Raw genomic sequence first — 25264 nt, forward strand, 5'->3', positions numbered from 1 at the left:
AATAAAACATTCAGAATAAGTGGCTAAATGTGTAGTATATGTCTAATGTAGCAACACATGTAGAATCTCAACAATTCAGTACCTGGTTCAACAAACCACAGTGGGATATGATTCATTATAAAAAAAACCTTTTATTTTCAAATCTCCAATCCCGACATAAAACTTCCAGCAGAAAGTGGCACAATAAAGGATGTAAATACAAAGTAACCAAACAGGCAACAGGTTGCACATGAGCAAGCAAACACACCGAGCTAGAAAAGTAAATTACACTGAGGACAAACATAAATTAAATTGATTTAAAGACAAGCAGGATAAGAACTGTTTGAGCACAAACACATAAAATAACTGCTGGTGTAAACATCAAAGTGCTTGTTCGCTTTTGCCGAGTTAGAACACCATCAAGGTTTGTGTTTTATTCACCTATTAAGAAAAAAGCATAAGATGCAGAAAGGTATCTACGCTCGAGTCATCAGGTATTATTTGGTTGATTTGGACTTCTCTACACTTATTTCACAGTGAGTTTTCTTGAGGTTTATGATGTTGACTTCCATTCTGGGTGAGTTTTGTTTTCTCAAAGGGATTAGACATTCCTTAGTTAAGGCTGTTAGCAGTGCAGCGGTAATGGCAATGGCTTTAAAATGTCCTGTACGGACAGTGCTGTCCCTTAACAATCCACAAGGCACAGACAGAAGTACAGAGCCTAGTATTTCCAAACTAAAAGCTTTTACTGCAGTAATGTTTTAGAAATAGATTTATATGCAGAGCATTAATTTATCTACCATGAGGGTGCAGACCTGCACAATGATTGTACTCAGGCACTATCAGGAGCTGTCAGGCTACATAACACATATTAGAGAACTATTACACAGTATGAGGTATGAGCATTCTCCAAAATGAATCCACTGACAGATGAAAAAGCTGTAAGACAGCACACACCTCAAGGTAACATTTCACAACATATCTTCATACATGGAATTTGTTTAAGATTCTCCATGTCATAAACATTCATTGAAACTGTCACATTGAGACTTCACAAATCAATATAGCATGTTGTCATTTTTGTTTGAGCCATTTCAATGTACCCACTAACTGATTCTAATATTTTATTAAGTAATCTATTGTTGAACATTTACAGTTTTTTTAGTCAAGTATAGGCTCAGCTTAAATGACAAGCTTACTTTGGGTTAACACAAATGTTAAGCTGAGTGCATAAGAGGAGTAAAACATCACGAAGGTCACTTCAATTTATTCTGTTACATCATGATTGATAATGAATTATGTACAGTGAGAGAGCAGTCCTATAAACACTACTCCTGGCTTCCAAAACAAGAAGCATTTCAAATGAACATGGCTCTGACTAACTATTCAGGAGGGACATCCACTGTTTCTAGGGCAAAAACTGAGCTATATCAAAGAGATCCTTTAGTAGAAAAGATATTGGGGCCAAAATCCGAGAGAGAAGGTTAATGAAACTATCCACATTCCTCATCAATGTAAATGTTGACTAAAAAACAAGGGTTGGTCTTGAATGTTTTCGAACCAGAAGATGCAAAAAAAAATAATCTGAATATAGCTGGGGAGATAATTATCTAAGCAAACTCACTACAGTTCAATATCCTGCATTCTGTAGTAGCTTCAGCTGCTAAAACAAATGCAAGTATGTAAGCCGTTATATAAATCCTCTTTGATTGTTATAACACTAACATCCCATGACCTGCACAGCATCACATATTAATGATACATCATTAAAAAAACTCAGTTTTCAGAAAAATACTCTGCTATGATTGGCTAATTATTTATGTGCAGCGCAAATATGAGGGCAGGTGTTAGAGCATTCTATTAATCTGATATAAGCTTTAAAGAACAAATGATGCTACTTTAACACTACCAAACCCCCAGGCCTTTTAAGAAGGAGGTGTTAATGTTGCAAGGAATGCAACTTGACTGAGAACTGCTCCAAATATTTTCCACAACTAGTAACCATCTGTTTATTAAGCAATGTGTGAGTGCATGCATCACCACATCAGTGTATTTTACTCTGTGCCACTGTGAGGACAGTATTAAGTGTTCTGTGGCTCTAAGAGGAGCTTGGTAAAGTCAGAGAAAATAACCCAAGTGACGGGGAGGGAAAGGCCACAGGATGGCATTGTGCAATAATTGATTTCACCACTTTAAAAACAATTATCCATCTCTCTCTCTCTCTCTCTCTCTCTCTCTCACACAGTTCTGCAAACTACATTAAAAGGAAAATAATAAAACACTGTGGTACACCATAAAAACAATGAATCAGTACTTTCTAAAGTACTTTAGGTAAACAAATGGCAATTAAGAGTTTACTGGTGATTGTTGGGGTTCCTTTCCATATCTCCAGATTTAAAATGTAAATGTGGGATAAACATTGACCAAGGCAACAAGGATTAACTCAACAGGCACAGTAAAATGTAACTAATTTGACGTTGGTAAATGTAATTCTAATTTGGTAAACCCCAAGTATATTCTCATGGATATTGTTTTATGTAGAAATTGTAATCAATAAATATCCCTCTAAATGATCATATTATACCATCCATTGTATTTAAACTTAATCTGACAAAAGTAAAAATATATGACTTGTGTGTGATGTTCTTGAATCATCAAGCCCATATTGACTTTATAAGAAATGATGGCCTATATGATAAATAAAACATTTTGCTTTAAGGTATAGTGCAGGAAACTAAAAAAATGGCTGCAACATAAAATATTATACAAAAAGCACCAAAAGATATTTTGAAACCAGACTACTTAGAACTCATTAAACAAATCTTTCTCTGACGGGAAGTTGAACTCATAAGTAATAAACTGCCCCTTGACCATTAGCTAATGTACGCTAATGTTAGCAAACCTTAGATAAATATTGCTGTGTACCTCACACTACCAAATGTGTTGGCTGATCTTTCTCGACCTGTACTATTGTAATACCATGCCTTAGCATGTTACAAAGACATATTGGGGTTTTTACTACAAAAGTGAAAGTCAAATGAAACTCCATAGATCTGCTGCTGTGTCATTTAGCATCTGCCTAGCTTAGCTGAGGCTAACAACAGGTTCGGCCAGATTGCTGTGAAAAATGGTGGGGATGGTTTCAGATACGATTTTACAGATTAACTCTTAATTTATTCCTCCAAATGCTTCGAAAACATTTCAGAACTGAAACAGTATCAGTTGGTTGTCACAAAATGATGCATCAGTGTGAACTGTTAATACGTTTTTTTTACATTCAGCGTAACTCATCGATAACACAATGTGCGAATATTTGAAAGCTAACTTTTTGTTCAATCTATTTCCTCATAAAATATGTATTTTAAAATATTGAAACTTGGATTGTTTATAATAATGTTTACATGCTAGCACGCATGCTTCATGTTGTTGTCAAGTGCTTTTCCTGGTTCAGTTTAATAGCGTGCAACGTTGATAGTGTGGTGTCCTTGCGTCAGTGGCGCGCTCATGCATGTGCAAGACAACAAACAAAACGGTGACCCAGGTATTGAAACATTAGTGCTACAGGCGGTTAAGAAGGTAAACTTCATGTGCGCTGCAGGTTTCAGCGCACATGAAGGGCTAATCTATCAGCAGAAACTGCTTTATGGGCAATTTTCATGTTGGCCAGACCTAATTTGATGTACTTCGGCCTTAAAATACTTTTCACTAGAAACTTGCATAGGGAAAGTGATGTGTGGAGGAAAATAAACATCCCACTAAAAAAATATATTTTTGCACGCATACCAATTTGGCTATATGCGCCACTGAGCAACTTTTATAGTAATAACCGCCCCGTCTCTTACTCTGCATCCAGTTCTCTTTATACATCAGCATCTGGGTTCAAACTTAAATCTCATTTAGTTTCTGACAACACATGTTAAACTTGTCTCAATGTCCAAGACACAACAAAGCTAATGACATAGTAACCTCACTAGGAGACACATTGGTTGGTTCTGCTATTCATCTCACTGTAAGCCAGCTCCCTTTATGAGCACGTCTTTATACTAGATTAAATTAGCCATCATCCTGTAAATACTTTTGGTCACAGAGGTTGAGATTCAACAAAAGTGACATAGTCTTACTTTATGTATTTTCTGGATTGACTGAATACTGATAAACAATCAATCCCAGTAATGGAGAAGAAGTAAAAGGTTTCAGCATTTTGTCACCAATGTTAACTGTGTAGATGAAACAAACCTTCAGAATAAAAAAAGCTGGTATGACTGCTGTACCTTTGTAAGCGGACTTCTCCTTTTGCCAGCAAAGAGCTAATCAGGCACATATGAATGCAAAGCTTACGTAAGACTAACTGTATTTAATGTTGAATAAATCCAGACCGGAAAAACACATTAACCCTGAGAAACTACGGTAAGTGGGAGAGGACATTAAGACCATCGAATGTCAGTAACATTGATTTGTGATGGTAGGTTTTCTTTCTCGACAGTGACACTTAAGCATGTGGACAGATATATGACCAGACCTGTTCTCACCCCCCTGTGGGGAGCTGAAACTGAAAATGACTGTGATGTGGATCTGCCAGAGCAGCTGATGAACACAGGAGAAGCTTCGCTGTGGCTGCAGTTACGGGAGTTTCTGTAAGATAAGATGGAGAAGACCTGAAGGTGTGGGCAGGTTCAGGACTGCTGACTGCTCCACTGGTTGGCCATTGGCCTGCGGAGCAACTCCTCCACATGGCGCGCCACGTCCATGGTGTCCTCCAGGTCGAAGTCTCCCTCTGCATCCAACATGGTGTCACTCCTGACAGGACGACAGCAGAGACGCAGGCCACATTTTCATGAAGGAGGTTCATTGGACAGTTGGATTTTCTACAGTGTATTTCGCAATTATCAGGTAGAACTAATTGTAAGTAATTAGTCAAACACTTAAAACGAAACCCAGACAACGCAACAGAATCAAATAGGTCTCTATCTTTACAGAAATGGTTAAGAATGGGATTTTCAATGCATGTATATGTATATATAAACACACATGTATATACACACAGCCACATACAAAGATTTGGTGGACTGACTAGTCATGGACTGAATGTAAGCTATAATATAATAAATATACAACTTATTGTCATCTTTTATATTGTGAACCTGTTAACAAACAATCCTAACGCTAATGTACACGTCCAGCAGTTAGAGAGCAACATTAGCATGCACTACTCACATCTATCATCTAACTTTTCACTCAGTTTTGGTCTCCACCATCTTCTGAGGAAAATATATTGCTCATTAGCTGCTAAATATGTCACCAGCATTTTCCTTACTGTGTCTGTCTGCTGTTTCCTGGCATTTTCTCTGAAAACAGCAACCAGCTGCTGCCGAAAACAACTGTATGACAGCATTAAGTGACCCCAAAAAACAGTGAAGTTAAAGCCGGACAGCTGAACAATAAGCTGAAACTCACTTAAGCTCAGGAAAGCTGAGGGAAGACGCTGTCATGTATTGTTTATTGATTAAAATCACTTTAAGTAGGTGATGCAATTCCATTGCAAAACAAAATAAACTGCCAACAAGTACAAGCACTGGGAATTTTACTCCAGTAAGGATATGTACACTTTATCATCTTTGAGTATGAAAAGTACTCTTAATGAAGAAAAAAAGCTCCCTTTCAGGTTACAGGGTGTTGTCTTACGAACCAAATGTAAATGAGTGTGCTTACATCGAAGGGTAGACTCCAAAGCTGCTGGGGTGGCTGACGGACGGAGAAGCTGTTTGGTCCATGAACGAAGGAGTCCCTCCACTGGGTTCAGATTTCGGGGTGGTGAATCTAACAGAGACATAAAACAAACATGATCACGTGTCTGCACCAGGGGAACTGACTGAAACATCTTTTAGTAATTAACCCATTTAGGCCTAAAACGCCTGGGAAAAATGCCTGTAAAACCTATGGGCGATTTTAGAAGAACCCCCTAAAACCTGAAGTGTTTCTGAAAATTCAGCAATTGTGTCAACGCCTACTAAATAATTGATTTCTCAGCCTCTGTAGCAGATAGAAACAAAATTCAAAAAGTATTTGAGAGTTTACATCTGTGGCTTTCATGAGTGGCCTCTGCAGGTAAATCGACTTTCACTCCTGGGGTGCGGTTGAAAAAACTCTGTGGATTAGAGTAGTAATTCTCCGTCCTCCACTCGGGTTTCAAAACCTTCAAACTCATGGTCATCATCGTCACCGTCTTCAAACATATGTTAACCATAAATCCCAGTCAATTGGTTGGACGGGTTCAAAGTAGTCAGCAATAATGTCATCAGCGCTGTGCAGATCGTCAATGTCAGTACCTTCACTAACTTCAGAATTCCCTCCGCGGTAGTCTAAGTCGGCCATGATTGTTAGAAAAAAATCCAAACAATGCCACGTGTATATTCTGATGCATTTCATTGGGCTAAGAGGCCGATAATTAATGCAAAAATATACCACAGAGCTCTTGTACCAGAAAACGACGTATCCGCTTTCCCGGCTTCAATGGTAGAATGACGCAACAGCGCTCCCGGTTTTAGTGGTAGAAATGCAGCAACGCTTTCCCGGCTTAAATGGGTTAATACTGTAACTACAAATTAATTCCTGAATGGCTAGCTAGTGTCGATCAAGACTGTATTACGTCTGTCTTTGTGTGTGTGTCGGAGTTTCGATTATCTTGCCAACATGTGTATGGATTTACTTCACGCTCTGTGTGTGCGCTGTTGAGGGCCGGAGGAAGCTCAGTGGTGCTTTGACCTGGGGCAGATACAATTTAATGGAGCTTTCATTTTATTGAGGACATAACCGATTTTGCTTATGACTGTATTGTTACCACCATAAACCCATGCATAGACTCGCTCAGAAACCCAAGAAGAAGCGGCAAAACTACAGGAAAGATATTTGAACCGTTCTCATTTTCATTTTGATAGAGGAGGGCTGCATCTTTTGGGATTCAAATACCATGTGTACACCTAACTTGAGTAACCTGCTTCTTATTCCTTTTGGCCGTTTGAAGTGATTTAGGTTTCCCATGGAGGTTAAACAAAAGAGAAAAAACACAACTTACTCTGGCACAACTTGTTTGATCTGCGGTTTTACGTATCCATCCACTGCTTTTGCTGCAAGAGAAACACGAAAAAAAGAAAGCCTCCATTTAGTTATATAAAAATGAAGAATTTCACTTTTTTCTCATTTCGATTTACCTTTGATTTGCAGATGAATATGGCTCATAGCGGTGATGTGTTCATGTGAATAAAAAAAGAGAATTTCTGGTACTTACAGAGAGGAGGGGTGTAGTACTTGGCGAAGACCTCGTCTTTAGGCCGGTCCGGGTACAGAAACATCAGATGGTTTAGGTCACTGATGCGGTCCGCCAGGGAACGGATGGAAAAGTCCTTTGTTGTATAAGGCAACAGATTCCAGACCAGCCTCTCACCTAGTGGAATACAGAAGAGTTACAATCTGTTGGAAAGGCTATACTGTCAGTACAGCGTTCTCTGTTGGCGGCACGCGCAACTACAGTTACAATCATTAAGCTGCGCAGCCAGATTTAGGAGAAGAGAGCCATGTCAGAAGACGTTGTTGCAGCTTAGTATGTGTGTCGATGACCAATATTAAGTGACTGTTACTCACATTGGACTGAAAATGATTGAGGCTTTCAAGCCATTTAAGCTGTTTAAGAGTTAGTTAGTCAGTTAGTCGGTTGGTTGGAAAGTTATTTGTTATTGTGATAGTGAGCTGAGCTGAGCTACCGAAGCTAATGTTAGCTATACCTTTCTCTTCATGTCGGACAATTTTAACATTCTTTAGTGTTTAGATGACAAACTAATATGTTATATTATCAAAGGAGCTATCTGTGCAAGTAATGTCACGTTAATATTTGTAATGGTTTTATTACAACCTGTCTGTATTTTCTCTGTTATAGAGCATACATACACTACACCTGCTCCAAGGATGTACTTCTGTTCTTGTTGTTGATACAAGTAAAGGAGAATAACCTCTACAGGGACTCTGGTGTGTTCTTACTGACACCCCAAGGAGTACGTCAATTCCGAGTGAAACCTCACATACAGTGGGGAGTATTTGATACACTGCCGATTTTGCAGGTTTTCCCACTTACAAAGCATGTAGAAGTCTATAATTTTTATCATAGGTACTCTTCAACTGTGAGAGACGGAATCTAAGAAAATCACATTGTATGATTTAAAGTAATTCATTTGCATTTTATTGCATGACATAAGTATTTGATACATCAGAAAAACAGAACTTAATATTTGGTACAGAAACCTTTGTTTGCAATTACAGAGAGCAGACGTTTCCTGTAATTCTAGACCAGGTTTGCACACACTGCAGCAGGGATTTTGGCCCACTCCTCCCTACAGATCTTCTCCAGATCCTTCAGGTTTCGGGGCTGTCACTGGGCAATACGGACTTTCAGCTCCATCCAAAGATTTTCTATTGGGTTCAGGTCTGGAGACTGGCTGGCCACTCCAGGACCTTGAGATGCCTCTTACGGAGCCGCTCCTTAGTTGTGGACAACGACCCTCAATACGGTGCAGTCGTCCTGTCCCCTTTGCAGAAAAGCATCCCCAAAGAATGATGTTTCCACCTCCATGCTTCACGGTTGGGATGGTGTTCTTGGGGTTGTACTCATCCTTGTTCTTCCTCCAAACACGGCGAGTGGAGTTTAGACCAAAAAGCTCTATTTTTGTCTCATCAGACCACATGACCTTCTTCCATTCCTCCTCTGGATCATCCAGATAGTCATTGGCAAACTTCAGACGGGCCAGGACATACGCTGGCTTGAGCAGGGGGACCTTGCGTGCGCTGCAGGATTTTAATCCATGACGGCGTAGTGTGTTACTAATGGTTTTCCTTCAGACTGTGGTCCCAGCTCTCTTCAGGTAATTGACCAGGTCCTGCCATTTAGTTCTGGGCTGATCCCTCACCTTCCTCATGATCATTGATGCCCCACGAGGTGAGATCTTGCATGGAGCCCCAGACCGAGGGAGATTGACCGTCATCTTGAACTTCTTCCATTTTCTAATAATTGCGCCAACAGTTGTTGCCTTCTCACCAAGCTGCTTGCCTATTGTCCTGTAGCCCATCCCAGCCTTGTGCAGGTCTACAATTTTATCCCTGATGTCCTCACACAGCTCTCTGGTCTTGGCCATTGTGGAGAGGTTGGAGTCTGTTTGATTGAGTGTGTGGACAGGTCTCTTTTATACAGGTAACGAGTTCAAACAGGTGCAGTTAATACCAGTAATGAGTGGAGAACAAGAGGGCTTCTTAAAGAAAAACCTACAGGGCTGTGAGAGCCGGAATTCTTACTGGTTGGTAGGTGATCAAATACTTATGTCATGCAGCAAATTAATTACCGTAATTTCCGGACTATAAGCCGCTACTTTTTGCACCAGCTTTGAACCCTGCGGCTTATAGTCCGGTTTTCTATGGACTTTTTCTACGGTCTTTTCTATGGATTTTTCATGATTTTTGTGATATCGTAAGAGGTTTTGTTTTGTTTTGTTCTGCTGTTGTACGGCACAACTTTGCCTGGCGGAAGGGCATGTGATCAGACACACAGTCACGGGGGAAAAGAGTGGTATGTTGGTCACATGTCCGTCCGCCAGGCAAAGTAGTGCCATACGAATTAGCGCGAAAAAGAGACTAGATTAGCAAGAGCAAGACGAGTATTACAGGAGCAAAGGAAGCTTTCATTCACCCTCATTATGGCAAACAAAAGAAATGCATATGATGCAGCTTTTAAATTAAAGGCAGTCGATTTGGTTCTCAACGAGGGAAATACAGCTGCTGCACGTACCCTTGGTATAAACAAATCAATGGTGAGACGTTGGAGACGCCAGCGTGAAGAACTGGCTCAGTCCAAAAAGACGAAAAAAGCTTTCAGAGGTAATAAAAGCAGATGGCCCAAACTTGAAGACTTTATTGAAAACTGGGTGAACACACAGAGAGCAAACGGGCGAGGTGTTTCAACTGTGCAGATCCGACTGAAAGCCAAAACAGTCGCCACCGAAATGAAGATAGAAAATTTCAGAGGTGGACCATCCTGGTGTCACAGATTTATGAAACGAACAGGACTGTCCATCAGGGCGCGGACGACTGTGTGTCAGCAACTCCCTCCCGACTACGCGGAAAAAATAACAAACTTCCGCAAATTCACACTAAGAAAGATAAACGAATATTCCATCGGACCGGACGAGATCATAAATGTGGATGAAGTGCCTTTGACGTTTGACCTGCCTCTCACTAGGACTGTTAACAAGCAAGGTGAATCATCCATCACGGTGAGAACCACTGGCCATGAGAGAACGAATTTCACTTGTGTTCTGGGCTGCACAGCATCCGGGTTAAAACTTCCGCCAATGGTGATTTTTAAGTGGATAACTATGCCAAGAGAAGAGATCCCGAGCGGCATCATCTCTGTTAAAGTTAACAAGAAAGGGTGGATGATGGCAAGCGTAATGAAGGAGTGGCTGCAAGAGTGCTATGGGAAGCGACCTGGAGGATTCTTTCGCCAAAAAACAGCATTGCTCGTTTTGGACAGCATGAGGGCCCATATCACAGATTCTGTGAAAGCAGCCATTAAGAGCACAAACTCTATTCCAGCTGTGATTCCTGGAGGTACAACGAAGCAACTGCAGCCACTCGACATCAGTGTGAATCGTGCGTTCAAAATAGCACTACGCGTTCAGTGGGAGGCGTGGATGACGAGCGGCGATAAATCCTTCACCAAAACTGGTCGCATGCGTAAAGCAAGTTTTGCCCAAGTCTGCCAGTGGATCTTGACAGCGTGGAGAAGTGTCAACACATCCACGATCACCAACGGATTTCGAAGGGCTGGACTGCTGCGTGATGAAAAGGAGGACACCGCCACGGCCCTTCAGAGGGTGTTCGATTCCGACACTGACAACGAGGAGTTCTTTGGTTTTGAAAGCGACAACGAAGGAGAGACTGGGAGAGTGGATGACGAAACCACCCTGAGCCTGTTCGTTTCCGACATTGAAGAAGAGGACTCTGGTGGTTTTAGTGAGCAGGAAGAAGACAAAGATGGCGATGAATGACTGTCTTTTCTTCTTGTTAAAGCCGTGTTACTGCACCTTAGCCCAAAAGGTAGGCCGATGATATTTTTCTGGTGTGCTGTAGGTTATTGTTATACAGTACATTTGTTACTCGTTTGAACAGCACAGTACATGTTTCGTACTTGTAATTACCGGTACTTGTACATGTACGTAAAAAGTTATGCAAATATGTACCGTTAACTTGTTTTTCAAAATGTTAATAAAAGGGATGTATTCCCAAACAGCCATCTCTTTCCTGACAATCCACTTTGTGCATATTCTCTTACATATGGTAATTAAACATTAAAACACCTGCGGCTTTTAGTCCGGTGCGGCTACTGTATGAACAAAACAGGATTTCCCCTAATTTTAGCTTGTGCGGCTAATATTCAGGTGCGCCTTGAAGTCCGAAAAATGCGGTACTTAAAAATCATACGATGTGATTTTCTGGATTTTTGTTTTAGATTCCATCACTCACAGTACCTATGATAAAAATTACAGACCTCTACATGATTTGTAAGTAGGGAAACCTGCAAAATCGGCAGTGTATCAAATACTTGTTCTCCCCACTGTATATATACAGCCCACTTTAATCAGTGTATTTATCAAGATGTGAAATAATGATGTTGCAGAGATCAAATGTTACAACCCATGCATGAACATGTGCAGAAAATCAATGCTGCATTTCAGTAGAGAAACATTTCGTATGCATTTCATTCAGTTATATGTTGTTTTGATGAATGATTCATTGAGATTCACACTTATTGTAGAGGGCATGACAGCAGAGCAGTTTGGTACCTTGTTTGTTGGGGTTCTCAGCCACCCAGGCGATGGTGATGCCTCCAATCTCTGAGTCGCTGAATCGCAGCAGGAAGGTGCCGTTGGGTTTGGAAAGCAGCATGTCCTGTGCCTGCTGCTTGTTAACAAAGCCCAGGATGGCCCTATAGACACATACACACACGCAAACACACCCAGAAAACAAAGCGAACCCATTGTGTTAACCAAAGGATAATCAAATCGCATCGTTCAAACTATTGCTTTTTTCATTTACTATTCATTTTATTTCCTTCAAAGAGGAAAAATGGTCTTAGCATCACAACCTTAATACTTAAATGACAATTGAGCAAGTTTTTTATATCTAAAACACTTAATAGACCACACTACAAATAAAAGGAATAGCATTAGATGTATCATATCTACAACAATGAATGAGCATACTTCTCTTTTAGATCCAAATAGTTGATTGTAATTACAATAGCTTGAGTGCTAAAAGGAAAAAACTGTTCAAATTACAAACACGCTGTTAGATAGAGCATGTTTTTAGAGAAGCGATATTATTTTAAGAAACAGCGATACCTAGTGGACTTTTTTTAGCATAACAGCCCTTAACGAAGAACTAGACTGCTCATTTAGATTGACTTAAATTCAACATATTTTAAGTTATAGTATAAAATAAGATATAGTGACTCAATCTCTAACAGAACATTGAAGGGTTAAAGCCGCTTCTTTACAATCTGCCCTTACAAAGCTGCTTTTAAAAATTACATCTTTTGAGGACCACCAGAAGTTCCCTGGAGCTTTACTATGAAATAATTGTTACTCTTCACACATTTTTCCCATACTACTTGTTCATATTACTTTGATAATAAGTTGCTGTCTTAACTACCAACATAAAACCATCTCTTAGTCATTACCCATCATTCCAGTGAGGCTTTAGATGTTTCTTCATGAGCTCCACAACTCCATCAAACCACTGCCAGAAGGTGAAGTTGCGTCCAGGTAAGCTCTCCTGTACAAAACAAACACCATCAGTATGTTTACCGGCACACAAAGCCAAATCAGGTGTGTGAAGGTGTACTTCTGCTTCTTTTTTATTCATATACCAGTAATCAGGTGTTATCAATACATACACAGGTTGCCATATGAGACTATCAGTAGGTAGATGGGGAGATACGCAGGAAGATGCTCACCCTGTTGAACTGGGCCCAGGATATGCTCACGTTCCGGAAGTCCTCGGGGTTGTTGCTGCTGCTTGTAAAAGCTTTCTGCGCCAGGAAGACCATGTTATCTTCCGACAAGCCCCGCCCACTGTGCATTTCCGCCTTGTACTTCATATCTAGGGCCTCACACAGCTGGGGCCACATCACCTTGTCCGGCACGATGAATGGCACCCTGCCCTGAGTTGGAAACATGGAGGTACATGCATTGTTAGTTTTATCTGTTTGTTGAAAATACAGTATAAAATAACTTCTGATTAGTGGATGAGATTCAACTCACCGGCTCAGCGAAGGCGTTGTCCCAAAGGACGGTAGCTGTAGCGTTGTTGTCCTGACTCCCGTGGACAATCACAACCACAGGCAGGGATAAGGTCTGCAGGTTACACACACACACACACACACACACAAACACACACAAACACACACACACACACACACACAGAGAGAGAGAGAGAGAGAGAGACAGACTGAAGATTAAAGAGTAGAAGTGATGCATGAGACGATGGTCATCGGTCTTGCAGGGCTATGTGACTTTGCATTTTTCATATTTGGTTTTTATGTTTAGGTTGCAGGTTAAGGGTTAGAAAAATCTTTCATCTGCTCCGTTGACACGAAAATTGGGCTCAGTCTCTGTTCATCATTATTCCTCTATGCCCTTATAAATGCATGAACTAAAAGATTGTTCTGAATATTAAATGTTTAACAATTAAATTGAATTAAAGGCAATATCATGCTATTAAATATGTATTATCTTCTTTTTTTTAAAGACAGCTGCTAATAGATTATGACAGAAATTAGTTGGCCGAAGGGCAGAAAGGCAGTTCATACTTTAAATAATGAGAAAAAACAAACGAGTCGGCATCGGCTTAGAAATGTACCATATGTGCATCCCTACAATAACCATTAATCAATATGAAATGTTCAATTGTAAATACAGGGCTTTGAGAAGTCTTAGACAAAGACAGTTAAAGTAATTGGTTTTTTTTTAAGACTTCTGAAATAGACAGAAGCCGTGAAGAAGGCTGACCATTTCATTACTTAGAAAGATACCCAGTGCTGTTCACAAGTTATAAAGGGTCAAATGTCGTATCCAATTACTTTGACATGGAAGACCAGCTCGTTGCCCCCGACGCTGAACTGGGATTCGAACAGAACCGTGAATTTCTCCTCCGTCACCGACTCTGCACCGCGGCGATCTGAACGCTTGATCCTCTTCAGTGACTGTACGGAGACATGACAAATCAGAAATTGGCCGCAGTGTTTTTAAGGTAGTGGTTAAAAAGGTAGCACAAACAACTGACATGTTATCGTGATCACAATATGCAATACTGTCGCGATTGCAATATCAGAAAACCCCCCCCCCGCAATTAGCCGTTTTTCCCCCAAAATAGTGCAGCCCAGGTCGTTCATACACTATATAGGAGAGCATACCATATTTCTGAAGTGTGCACTGAGGGTGCCGGTGGCCTGGTGATACTCCATCACACAGTTGTTGTTGAGGATTTCTCCACTGCTTTCACTGCCAAGGCAAAGAAAGCTGTTAGAAAGGATTGAACAAAACTTGTCTGAAGGAGGTAAAACCTTCAACAAATGGCGATTACACATGTCAAACATTTTATTTTGTGACTGCCTAAGGAGTGGTGCATTAATAATTCCAACAGCCCAGGAATAAGTTAGCAGTGTACCAGTTCTGGTTCCCTCGTCACTAAGTCAACAGTTTTTTGATCCTGTTTTTGGTTAGATGCTTGAAACAGGATCTGTGGTAAACACAAGCTGAAGAGATGTGCACGTTTTGCTCAACAACATAAAATATGTCAGTAAACACTCCACTAGTGGATGTCCAAAGATTCTATGCGTCTTAAAAACAATGTCTGCTAACGAGATAAATCAGAATACTTAACGTCATCACTCAGAACATTAGCCGCCTTTAGCTTAGCCGTGTTGATGCTGTGCTGTAGTTTGTTCATAGCCTAACGTTAGCATTTTACTTTTGCCGTTTGCATTTACACTTAAAAAATCATGAAGTGGTGTTCATATTTGGAGATTATTCTGCTGAACAAAATGTGTAGGTATCCTACGGTTTACTGTGGTTTACTGTGGTTTACCACAGATCTTATTTTCTGCAATATACCGAAATCCAAGAAAAAAAAAAATCACATTGCTTTCTGTCGAAGGAGCCCTTGGGATGTCAACTTTTGGGTCAGCCTACAAACATAAATAATAATTACACCACTCTATGAACTTCCTCATATCAAATAAAAGACCTGCATTGAATCATTTCAGCTCTGCATCCTCCATGTGTTTAACCGGTGCCTTCCTCCTCTGCATGCTACCCTATGCCCTCACCTGTGTGTGCTCTCATTCTTCAGCAGAGCTTTGGCCTGCTGCTCGCTGACGATGACCGCTTTGACCTGAGGAGGGTTCATGTGGACGTTGAGCTTCCCCCCCACCAGGAGGCGCACTGTTGCTGCAAACTTGGTCTGAGTCTTTAACACCTGGGGGGGCTGCTTCTCAATGATGAAGGTGCTGAATAGAAGAGAGGACAACGACATGATTGGCTGAACAGTTCCTCAAAGGCAGGGATGTTCTTATCGATAACGTTTGAGAGGAATAGATATCTCTTTTCTTTTTTTTAAAAAGATTATTATATGTTAATATTATCATTTATTTCCAGCAAAATAATCCATAATTCGCTGGTTCTTTTTTTCACTTCCCATTCACAAAAATGGAAAGGGTGGTACAGGTAGGTTTTGAGTTGAATTTGTTCAGATTCAAAAAAGTACATGGTTTCCCTTGTGAAGAAAACTATGTCTGCTTTTGTTTAAAATATATTCAAACAGAACGATATTTTATAATTGTGTAAGTAGCTGCAGGTTGTAATTGTCATTATTTGCATATTCATTTGGGAATATTGTACGAGAGAGAGAGAGAAAGCACATGAATTCAAAAGTGAAATTAAACGCAGTAATTGTGCTTAGTAATTCTGTGGCTAAGCAGCAGTATAAATACGGAACAGGCTGAGTCATTGATTAAAGGTGATAACCAAACTCTTTATAACTGCCTCTTTGTGTAAATCCAATGTGAGAGGGGTAAACAAAATAAGTGTACCAATAAAATTAATTTGCTGCTAATCATACCAGCTGTCTGTCCTTAAGTATTAATGACTTCTCCTTCACATCAGTACTTAGTGTTTTTCCCTGAGGTTAGGTAAACTTCTCACCTAGTCACCAAGGCGGAGATGATGTCAGTGATGTCAGCGTTCAGTTTGCTCAGCAGCTCCTCCATGGGGCCCGGCAGAGGGAGCTGCTGGGTGAGATGTTCACAGCGTCGAATCTGCTGCCGGTTCTGCCAGATCAGGTCGGCCAGCTTCTCACACCTGGGGGAGAGGGAGAGAAGATGCAGGGTATAGGGGAAGTGGGGGAAATTAGGCAGGGTTGTTCTATGCATATTAACTCCGCAATATTTTAAATTCGATATTAAAGTCAGCTACTTTTTTCACACAACTTAATACTGTTACAATAGTGTTGAAAAATGATACCTTACAATATTGACTTTTAAGTATTTAGAACAGGCTGCTACTGCATTATGTTTATTTATTCACTAACATTTAGAATGCTGCTATTTATCTTTTTACCTTGGATGTGAACTTCTTTGATTTTTCCTTTATTAACTTTATTAATGATGTGCTCGGCTCTTCTTGATGAAATATTCTATTTTATATTGTCTTTATCTGCCCTTTACAATTTGCCTATATCAATGTACATTTCCCAGCTGTGGGACAGATAAAAAGCATTTCTGATTCTGATTTATGCCCTTATAAGTATTGTAACGTATCAAATTCAACAACTTGAATGAAAGACAAACTACTCAAATAGTCCTCTACATTAGAAATAAATATGCAATAGCTAAAAACATTCTGTAAGATCACCACTCTATACAAAAAACAGTCTATACCAGGACTGGAGGACGTCCAGCCCCCCCTCATGAGGACCCCCGTTGCCGGCCAGCTGTTGCCTCCTCTTCCACTGGATCAGCTCCTCGTCCAGGATCAGAGTCTGCTGCTTCCTCAGCAGGGCCAGTGTCTTCTGGTGCTGCTCTGACAGGTCCTGCACACATGGGACACTAGGTATGTTAACTCACACAAAAGAAATACAGAGAAATAAGATGAGCAGGGTTTGTGCACATTTGTTTACTGTTCCACTGTGTACAATTGATTCATTTACACTTAAAAGAGGATATTTACCACGCCTGCAGTTAAGTCTTGTGGGAACTGGTGTTGCACATGTGTGTAAAGTAGTGAAGCACAAATTAAAGGGTTTTTTCTTAAATAGAGTATGGGTTCAAGACTAGTTAAATACCATGGGTGCACTCATCCAGCAATAGGAAGTCTGTATGTGAGGAATGGTTAGCCAAATGTAAACACCTCAACCAAATGAACCAGTGAAGTTTAGAAGAATCAACGTTGAAAAACCTTCAAGGGGAAAAAATGAACTGAATCCTATTACAACTGACTGGAGCTGCAGTGAGCCATTAATATGTATACATCAGGGAATCAGAAAGTAAAAAATAACAGGCGCTTGCTACTGCAGTTAAACGTGTGCTGCTTTACTAAGAGCCACTTAAGTAACTTAATTATGCATCGTTTCATTTGCTTGAAAAATATTATTGCAATCACATGTTATAGTTTACTTATGTCTCACCATCCTTCTGTTTCTTAAAGAATGTGCAGCAGATTTTAGACCTGCTGTTCTCGGATGTAACATTTCAGATGAAAATCTTCTGCTGCAGTGATGACTTTACACATATATTGATGATTATAGAAACTAGGGATGCACCGATACATCGGTGAGACATCGGCATCGGCCGATGTTAGCCCTATTTACCACCATCGGCACATCGGTAAAATAAGGTGACATCACCGATGGCAGTCACCGATGTTTATGTTTTGCTACGTGACCGGGAGAAGTCGCATTAGCGTCGTTGTTTTTAAATCTGACGGACCAAATCTGAAGTCAGGGCATCATTTTAAAAGGATTAGAACAGTGACTGTAGGTCTGCCGTAACTTTAAAGTCATTCGGAGGGGAGGGGGGGGGGGCATCTCCTCTCCTCTGTGAGGAGCTGCTGCTGCACGCCGTGTACCGGGTGTCTGCAGGATCGGTAAATTAAATCCATTCTTCAGTGTTCTTGGGAGGCCTTCGTTTATATTTGTGACTTTGTTATACTTGCTGCTACTCCCGTTAACTTCCAGAAACTTACTATGGCTCACCAACCTCTCTCTCGCACTTACATGTGTATCCCCCACTCTCTCTCTTAAAGGGATAGGCTGCCTTAGTCTGCATTGTGCTACCATTACAGTTCAGTGTTCATTTTGGCAGCTATTTTAGATTCAGTCTTAGTCTTAGTCTTGGACGAAAATGGTTATTAGTTTAAGTCACATTTTAGTCCTTTTTATCCTTCATAGTTTTAGTCGACGACAACTCAAAACGTTTTAGTTCAGTTTTAGTCGATGAAAAATCATTACATTTTAGTCAACTTTTTGTCAAAATGTTTTTCTCTCTATAAACTAATTCAGATAGGCAAATACAGGTATCTGAAATTGGAATCAAGGTGACAGTACTAAGTGTTGAAATGCGTAAAGCAACATTTCACTCTCGTCACACTTGTGTAATATGTGGTGTTCTGCTATAAGGGTCATACAGAGGCAGAGCGCCTATCCCTTTAAGAGAGAGAGAGGGGCGTGGCGCTGCATGTGTGTGTGTGTGTGTGTGTGTGTGTGTGTGTGCATGCTAGAGCGAGCGAGAGTGAGCGAGCGTGTGTCTGGAGAAGTGAGCTGAACAGCAACAACAAAAGCAAATGTGTAACAGGTTTTAATAAATACAACGGCCTCCAAAAGAAGAGCTTGCCTTTGTACCTTATTTGGACAAAGTGGGTTATTGAACCCGAAGCTGGAAGGGGGAAATAAAATATCCTGCATTTTGTATGTCCGACAGTCCACCATTAACACTTTAGTCCAATCTCGTCTCGTCAACGAAAAAAAAAAAATAGATTTCATCATAGTTTTTATTATCAAAAATCTAATTTTAGCTCGTCATCGTCTCGTCTTAGTCATGTAAAAAAGGTTGTTGAACATTTTTCGTCATAGTTTTTGTTGACAAAATTAACACTTATAGTTTAAATAGTAAAACATCGGCCATCGGTATCGGCAAAAATTGTTATGCTTAACATCGTTATCGGCATCGGCCGACATTTTTGCAATCGGTGCATCCCTAATAGAAACCAAGAAATTCAGAAGAATCACAAATCAGATTACTGAAGAAAAGCCACAAACATTACCCGTGCACAAGAGCACAAACAGACCAGACACCATCTTTCTTACTGTGGATGTTCAGAAAGAGCCATTTTGAAACTGGCTTTCCAATTTATATACCATTAAGTAAGTTACATAAATGAAAAACAGTCATTTGATTTATGCAATACATTGAATATACCTGCAATAAGACGAGAACAACAAAGAACCAGGAGGAAAAAGCCTTTACTGATTGGGTTTATATGCTTTTTTATTCTTTGGCAGGCTAGATAATTATCCTCCTGTAGCCCACACTGACACTATCTGCTCCAGCCTTGTCCAAATACACACGCTAAAACGTTTGTCAGGAAACCTTACGATCACGAGTGCTCAAATCTTTCCTTGTTATCTTGGAAAAAATATTATCTCCGACATTATTAAAAGTTGTTTGAAAAAAAACTGAAGGACTGATCATGAGACGTGCGTGCATGCGTGCATGTTTGAGTGTTGTCTTCGTACAAGCCTGTATTTCTGTAGTGTGCTGGCCTCTCTGGTGAGCCAGGTCTCCACAGTGGCCCTCTTGCTCTGCAGGGCGGTCTCTCTCTGGGTACGCTCAGCTGGAGGCAGCGTGGACAGGCTGCTGATCTGGGCTAACAGGACGAGAAGCAGGAGACATTACAAACAATACATACCATAAAAACACTGCTCACTCCTGGGAAAAGAAATTGACATTGTTATCTATTCATCAGGACCGGGCTGAACTGCATTTTCCAACTAAAAGAGTAGTCAATAATCTGGGTTAAAATATGGAATGGAACTTTCCATGAATGAATGAAAAAGGATGTTATGGTAGACACTATTGTGATCTGTGTATGTACGTGTGAGACATTTTCTTATTTATCTTTTATTTTTGGTATCATGTTGTTCTTCTGACACCTGTCTGTGACTTTGTTGGATTCCTACCTTTAAACTTAAAATAATATTTTATTGTTTTTGTTTTGGAGCTTGTTAATCTTGAATCTCGGGAGGCCTTTATTACTATCAGGTACATTATTATGCAAATTGTATTAAAAAAAATTAAACAGCAAGGAAAAGTAATCTTCATCTTAAAATATTAATTGTATTTACCTATTTTCGTTTCTATATATTTGTTACTAATTTTAGCTCATCTTTTTTTTATTGATTTATTCTTTTTGTATCATTACCATTATTTGTATGTCATTCTAACTTTATTTATGCGAGTCCATTTATTTTGTATTTAATGATATATTTTAGTGTTGTCTTATACGTTTATGTGTAGTTTTTTTTTTAACGTATATAACTTTGCATTAAACTTATTCGAAAACAAAAGTTATACGTTCTTATAGTTGTATTTGATCTTAACACGTCTCTCTCTCTCTCGCGTGTGTGTGTGAGTGTGAGTGTGTGTGTCCCTCAGCCTCACCCTGGATGCGCATGTTCTCCTGGTACTGGATGATGAAGTACTCCTGGCTGTGCTGCAGCTTTCTGAGCTCGTTCTCCGTCTCTTGCGTGGCCAGGCGCAGCTCCTCGAAGGACTGGTTGATCTGCTGGTGGCGCTGCGACAGGCTGTCCATGGCCTGCCCCCCTGCCCCGCAGCTGGCCTATCCACATAACATTTAAAAAGTGCAGATGTTTTCTGTTTGCTTCTACCGATATCATGACTCTTGTACATCTACTGTTCATAGATATACTTTCCCAGACGCTACTCTTAACCCAGCCGTAACTCAAAGAATGTTCTGTGAGTTCAAAGGATTTCTGCTAATGACAACACACATGATCTATCCCTTTAACACTTACATTTGTAGCTTCTTGAACCAGTCTCTGCTCTGAGTGTAGAATGTGTTTGATGCAGCGCACAAGCTCCAGAGGACAGCGGTCATAAGTGCTCTGCAACACACACACACACGCACACACACACTGCAGGTTAATAAGATTAGTTAAATCAAATACCATACCAACAATTTAGAGCCAGTGTCCTCTCTGTCCTGCTCACTTCTATGGCTCTTTCAATTGTTTGCTAATATGTGAAGGCTCTGAATTCTTTCTTGATAACCTTTAATGCGATCCAGTTTGAAAACATGTTTCATTGCGTTAATTCATTATTACCTAAAGCAGAGGTTCCAAACAACTTACAGGCTAAGAAATAGCTTGACATTGGACCAGCCTGTCATGCATTTCTCTTAACCACTCTCATATCCCCAACATTATACTGATTTTGAACTAATGTAGGTCACCAGTTTTCGAATAACAAGTCAGGCCAGGTCATCACTTTCATTATTCAGCATCACATGGCGACTTTTTAAGGACAGCTGATCTAACCTAACCTGACACCAGTGTTTCCCACAGATCTGAAATATACTTTAGGGGGGGTGCAGATGACCGGGCACCTTTTAATTGTCCGCGTCTTCTGAGGTAATTCCAACGTCCTCTTCTCTTTTTCTCGTAAGGTCTCCCTTTCTGTTTTGTCGCTTGTTAGCAGACCCTTCACACGATAGCAGAGCGAACAGGTACAGGAGGCGTAGAGCGAGGAGATCACTGTCCACTAGTTAATCGATCGCGGATGGTGTCGTGCTCGCGGACGGAACAAAAAAACTAAAAACTAAATGGGTCGCGAAATATACTTTGGCGGCCGCCCAGGTAAAGTCTATGTGGGAAACCCTGGACATCTAACGCTGACCTGCTTCTGAGAGGTCTGCCTTTTTGTGTGGTATCTCAAAACAATGAAACACAAATCAAATAATGACATTGATATATGTTCTGTAAAATTACAATCATGGCTAATACTAGTAGATATGAAAGGACAATTAAAACTTGCTCAATTAAAAAATATATACATTTTATTCTCCCTTAGATGGGTGAGATAGCCAAGGTGACTTTTTTTGTTTCCAGTTTGTAACCTCTACTTTTTCTAACCTGTTTAAATATGGCTTACAACCAAGGGCACCAACTTCTGACCACACTACAATGTCCCCTTGTTTAGAAACCAGGCTACAGATGGTTTGACAGACTCTAACCATAGCCGTAACCCTAACCCTAACCAGTTGATTGTATAACAGTTCAGCTTTTGTGTTAATAGCACCAAAGTGTTTCACATGACCTAGTGAGGGGTAAAACAAAGGTTCAGGGTACCTTGAGCTGGTTGGCGTAGTGGCCCAGCTTGATCTTGAGCAGGAAGCCGTCCTCTCCTCCCTGCAGCTGGGCTTTCCTCTGCAGCTCAGTCACCAGGTTGTCCAGCAGACGCTTGGCTTTGGCTTCCTCTACTGGGTTGTCCAACTCTACTGAATCCCTGTAGTATGACATTTTTAGATATTTCCAAATCTCACTTATACATAAATTACAATCAAATTACAAATGTGCTAACCATTAATGGTCAATGTAAAACCTCATGAATATTGCTGTACACACATACATATTCTTGTGTGTATGGCAAGAACATGTGCTAAATACTACCAAAGGACAGCAGTGAAGCTGCATTTGGTGGTTCCCAAATGTACCTATGAAGACATTGTTATTAATAAAATTGTATTTTAAGTGCAGTCATTAAAGGTTTTTTTCTATCATACCAGATTATATGTTATATGGTGATTGTGTTAAACTTGCACCATTAGCTGTCACTTGCATCATTCTCTTGCCATTTTTTTCCCCATTTCTGCTTGCAATTTCTTTTATGTTAAGTATATTATATGTTGCATTATTGGAGGAGCATGGGACTACAGATTTTCTATGCCAAAACTATTCTGCAGCTATTGAATCTTAAATTGTAATATATTATGGATGTAATGTTTATTACAAATCCAGCAACATGTAGCTCCAGTCTGAAGAAAGAACGATATTGTTTATATGAAATCTGAATAAAAGCAAAGATCAAAGTCTATTACATACCAGAGCTGGCATTCTATCCACTGGGCCAGGTAGTGTCGCACCTCGATGGGAAAGTGCTGGCCGTACAGCGCCTGCATCTGATGCAGCGCCTCACCCTGCAGCTGCTGGGCCTGGATCCACATCGCCATGGTGCTCCTGTGGAAGCAGGGAGAGAGCCAAAGAAGAGGCCAGGGAAAGGAGGAGGGAGACAGGGAGGAACAAGGAAGATGGTTAGAGCGAGAAGACTTAAGGATAGTCAAGAGAAGTTGATGAGGAAGGAAGAGGAGTTCAAGAAATAGTCATCAAAATGTTTTTAAAAATCTGAATCATGCAAGGAATTTGCTTTGGTGTGCGGTGGCTGAAACATAAACAACATGAGAAAACAAGTAGTAAGATATATTGATGTAAAAAGAAAAAATATTTAAAAAACAAAAAGAATTTAACATTAAAAAAAATAATAACGACATGAATTTACATCAAGTATAACAAGGCAAAAGAAACCCAAAAAATGCAGTAAAATGAATATATGACAACTGCAATATATTATATTTTTAAATGGAGGCTGTGCTGATTTGGGGGATATAGGAAATGTGCAAAATACATTCAGAGATAGCATTTCTCATTTAAAATAATGACTTTGAATAGGGAACAGGGAATCAGTAAATAACACAAACCAATGTATTGAATGCTGGACGTTTCCCATGTAGATGACTTAAGATAAAGTGTAAAAACACACCCTGCGCACAAACCGCTTTTAAAAGCTGCACCTGAATCATGTGTCACAGTAATACAATAGCTAAAACAAACCAACCTACATTCAGACACGTCAATTCTCAGCTTATTACTAAGCATAGAATTTTAACCTTACATGTTAGTTTCACCATTATCTGTATCAGTAGGTAATTGAGCAAGGGGTTGCTCCACCTCCTTACTACCGGTAAAGTTATGCCAACTGTCATTTGGCATAAAAGTAAAACTACATTTAAGATACATAAAGAAATAGCTTGGTTTGTGAAATTGTATGATAAATATGGCAAAGAATCCTCACTAAGCATGTCATTTAGTTGAAAAAAGTCATATTAAAAGGAGAGCAGTAACGCATTTATTACACAGTCCCATTCTCAAGCTGCACTCCCAAAAGTTTTTGACATAGCTTAGCATGCTAACACTCCTGTACATTGGGATTGATTCGTTGGCAACCAATCTAAGCAGCAAACTTGCAAATGGCGATTATTGCTAAATAGATGTTGACACATGCCGAGTGGGAAGTAGGTGACTTTACGTTAAGTTTGTTTTTTGGAACAAGACAGTCTAACGTTAGCTAGCTAGCGAAGGTAAGCTATTCCACCAGCTAGCATAGTAGGAAAGCTCACTGCAGAAGTAACGATACAGACACAAAACACAACTTCTCTCCCGTGAGTTTTGAGTAAGGGAACATGTAGTTAGGTCTTCAACTTACCTTTTCAGAGTGTGCAGTACACCTCACAGCAACACCATGGATAAACAACGGATAGCGCACACTCACACAACTTTTAAACCTCACACAGGTTGGTTGACGTACATGTCACATCGCCAACTACTGGCAAAAGCAGCTGTTGTTGACCTGCATCAAGTTAAAGTGAATGTCAAACGCAGCTTCCGAATGAACATTTCAAAATAAAAGCAAAAACACCCTATCTCTAATATCAATTTATTCGTCAGCGATATATGTGAGTTTGTTGTCGTTGTTTACTATTTATATTACAGTATATGTTAATAAAATGCGATTTGGGGAATTTGTGGGTTAAATTATTAGTTTTAAGTTTAAATTTAGGTACAGAAAGCATTTATTTCCTGTCTAGTTATGCTAACCTCGGATAGCTACTTCCGCTAACAGCCCCGACTCTGTGATGAGGACTGAGCGTTGGCAACAGGTTAAAGTATTAAATAACACATATTTAAAGAATAAAATCGAATTGAAAATCGTATGAAATGAGAAAAAGTAGAAAGAGGTAATAGATATATATATTTTAATTATTTTATAATTGTGTAAATC

At 40.0% G+C, this 25264-nt stretch overlaps 1 protein-coding gene across 2 annotated transcripts; it reads right to left on the reverse strand.

Moving 5' to 3' along the window:
- Positions 1-111: 111 nt before the first annotated feature.
- On the reverse strand, positions 112-24826 carry LOC134870424 (signal transducer and activator of transcription 5B-like). 2 transcript variants are annotated; one of them, XM_063892576.1, is made up of 19 exons: positions 24689-24826; positions 23251-23385; positions 22498-22654; positions 21166-21255; positions 20792-20969; positions 19867-19997; positions 17015-17166; positions 16281-16436; positions 15407-15586; positions 14492-14579; positions 14159-14281; positions 13341-13433; positions 13034-13240; positions 12758-12852; positions 11862-12004; positions 7265-7420; positions 7052-7103; positions 5689-5796; positions 112-4776 (listed from the first exon to the last, which is right to left on the reverse strand). In XM_063892576.1, the coding sequence occupies exons 2-19, from the start codon at positions 23376-23378 to the stop codon at positions 4653-4655; spliced, it is 2361 nt and encodes a 786-aa protein (XP_063748646.1). In that variant the 5' UTR covers positions 23379-23385; positions 24689-24826; the 3' UTR covers positions 112-4652. The 2 variants fall into 2 exon arrangements, with proteins under 2 accessions (XP_063748646.1, XP_063748647.1); XM_063892577.1 differs by having other exon boundaries at positions 23251-23474; positions 24689-24821.
- Positions 24827-25264: the final 438 nt, after the last annotated feature.

Source organism: Eleginops maclovinus, chromosome 10 (assembly GCF_036324505.1).
Source record: "Eleginops maclovinus isolate JMC-PN-2008 ecotype Puerto Natales chromosome 10, JC_Emac_rtc_rv5, whole genome shotgun sequence".
NCBI lineage: Eukaryota > Metazoa > Chordata > Actinopteri > Perciformes > Eleginopidae > Eleginops > Eleginops maclovinus.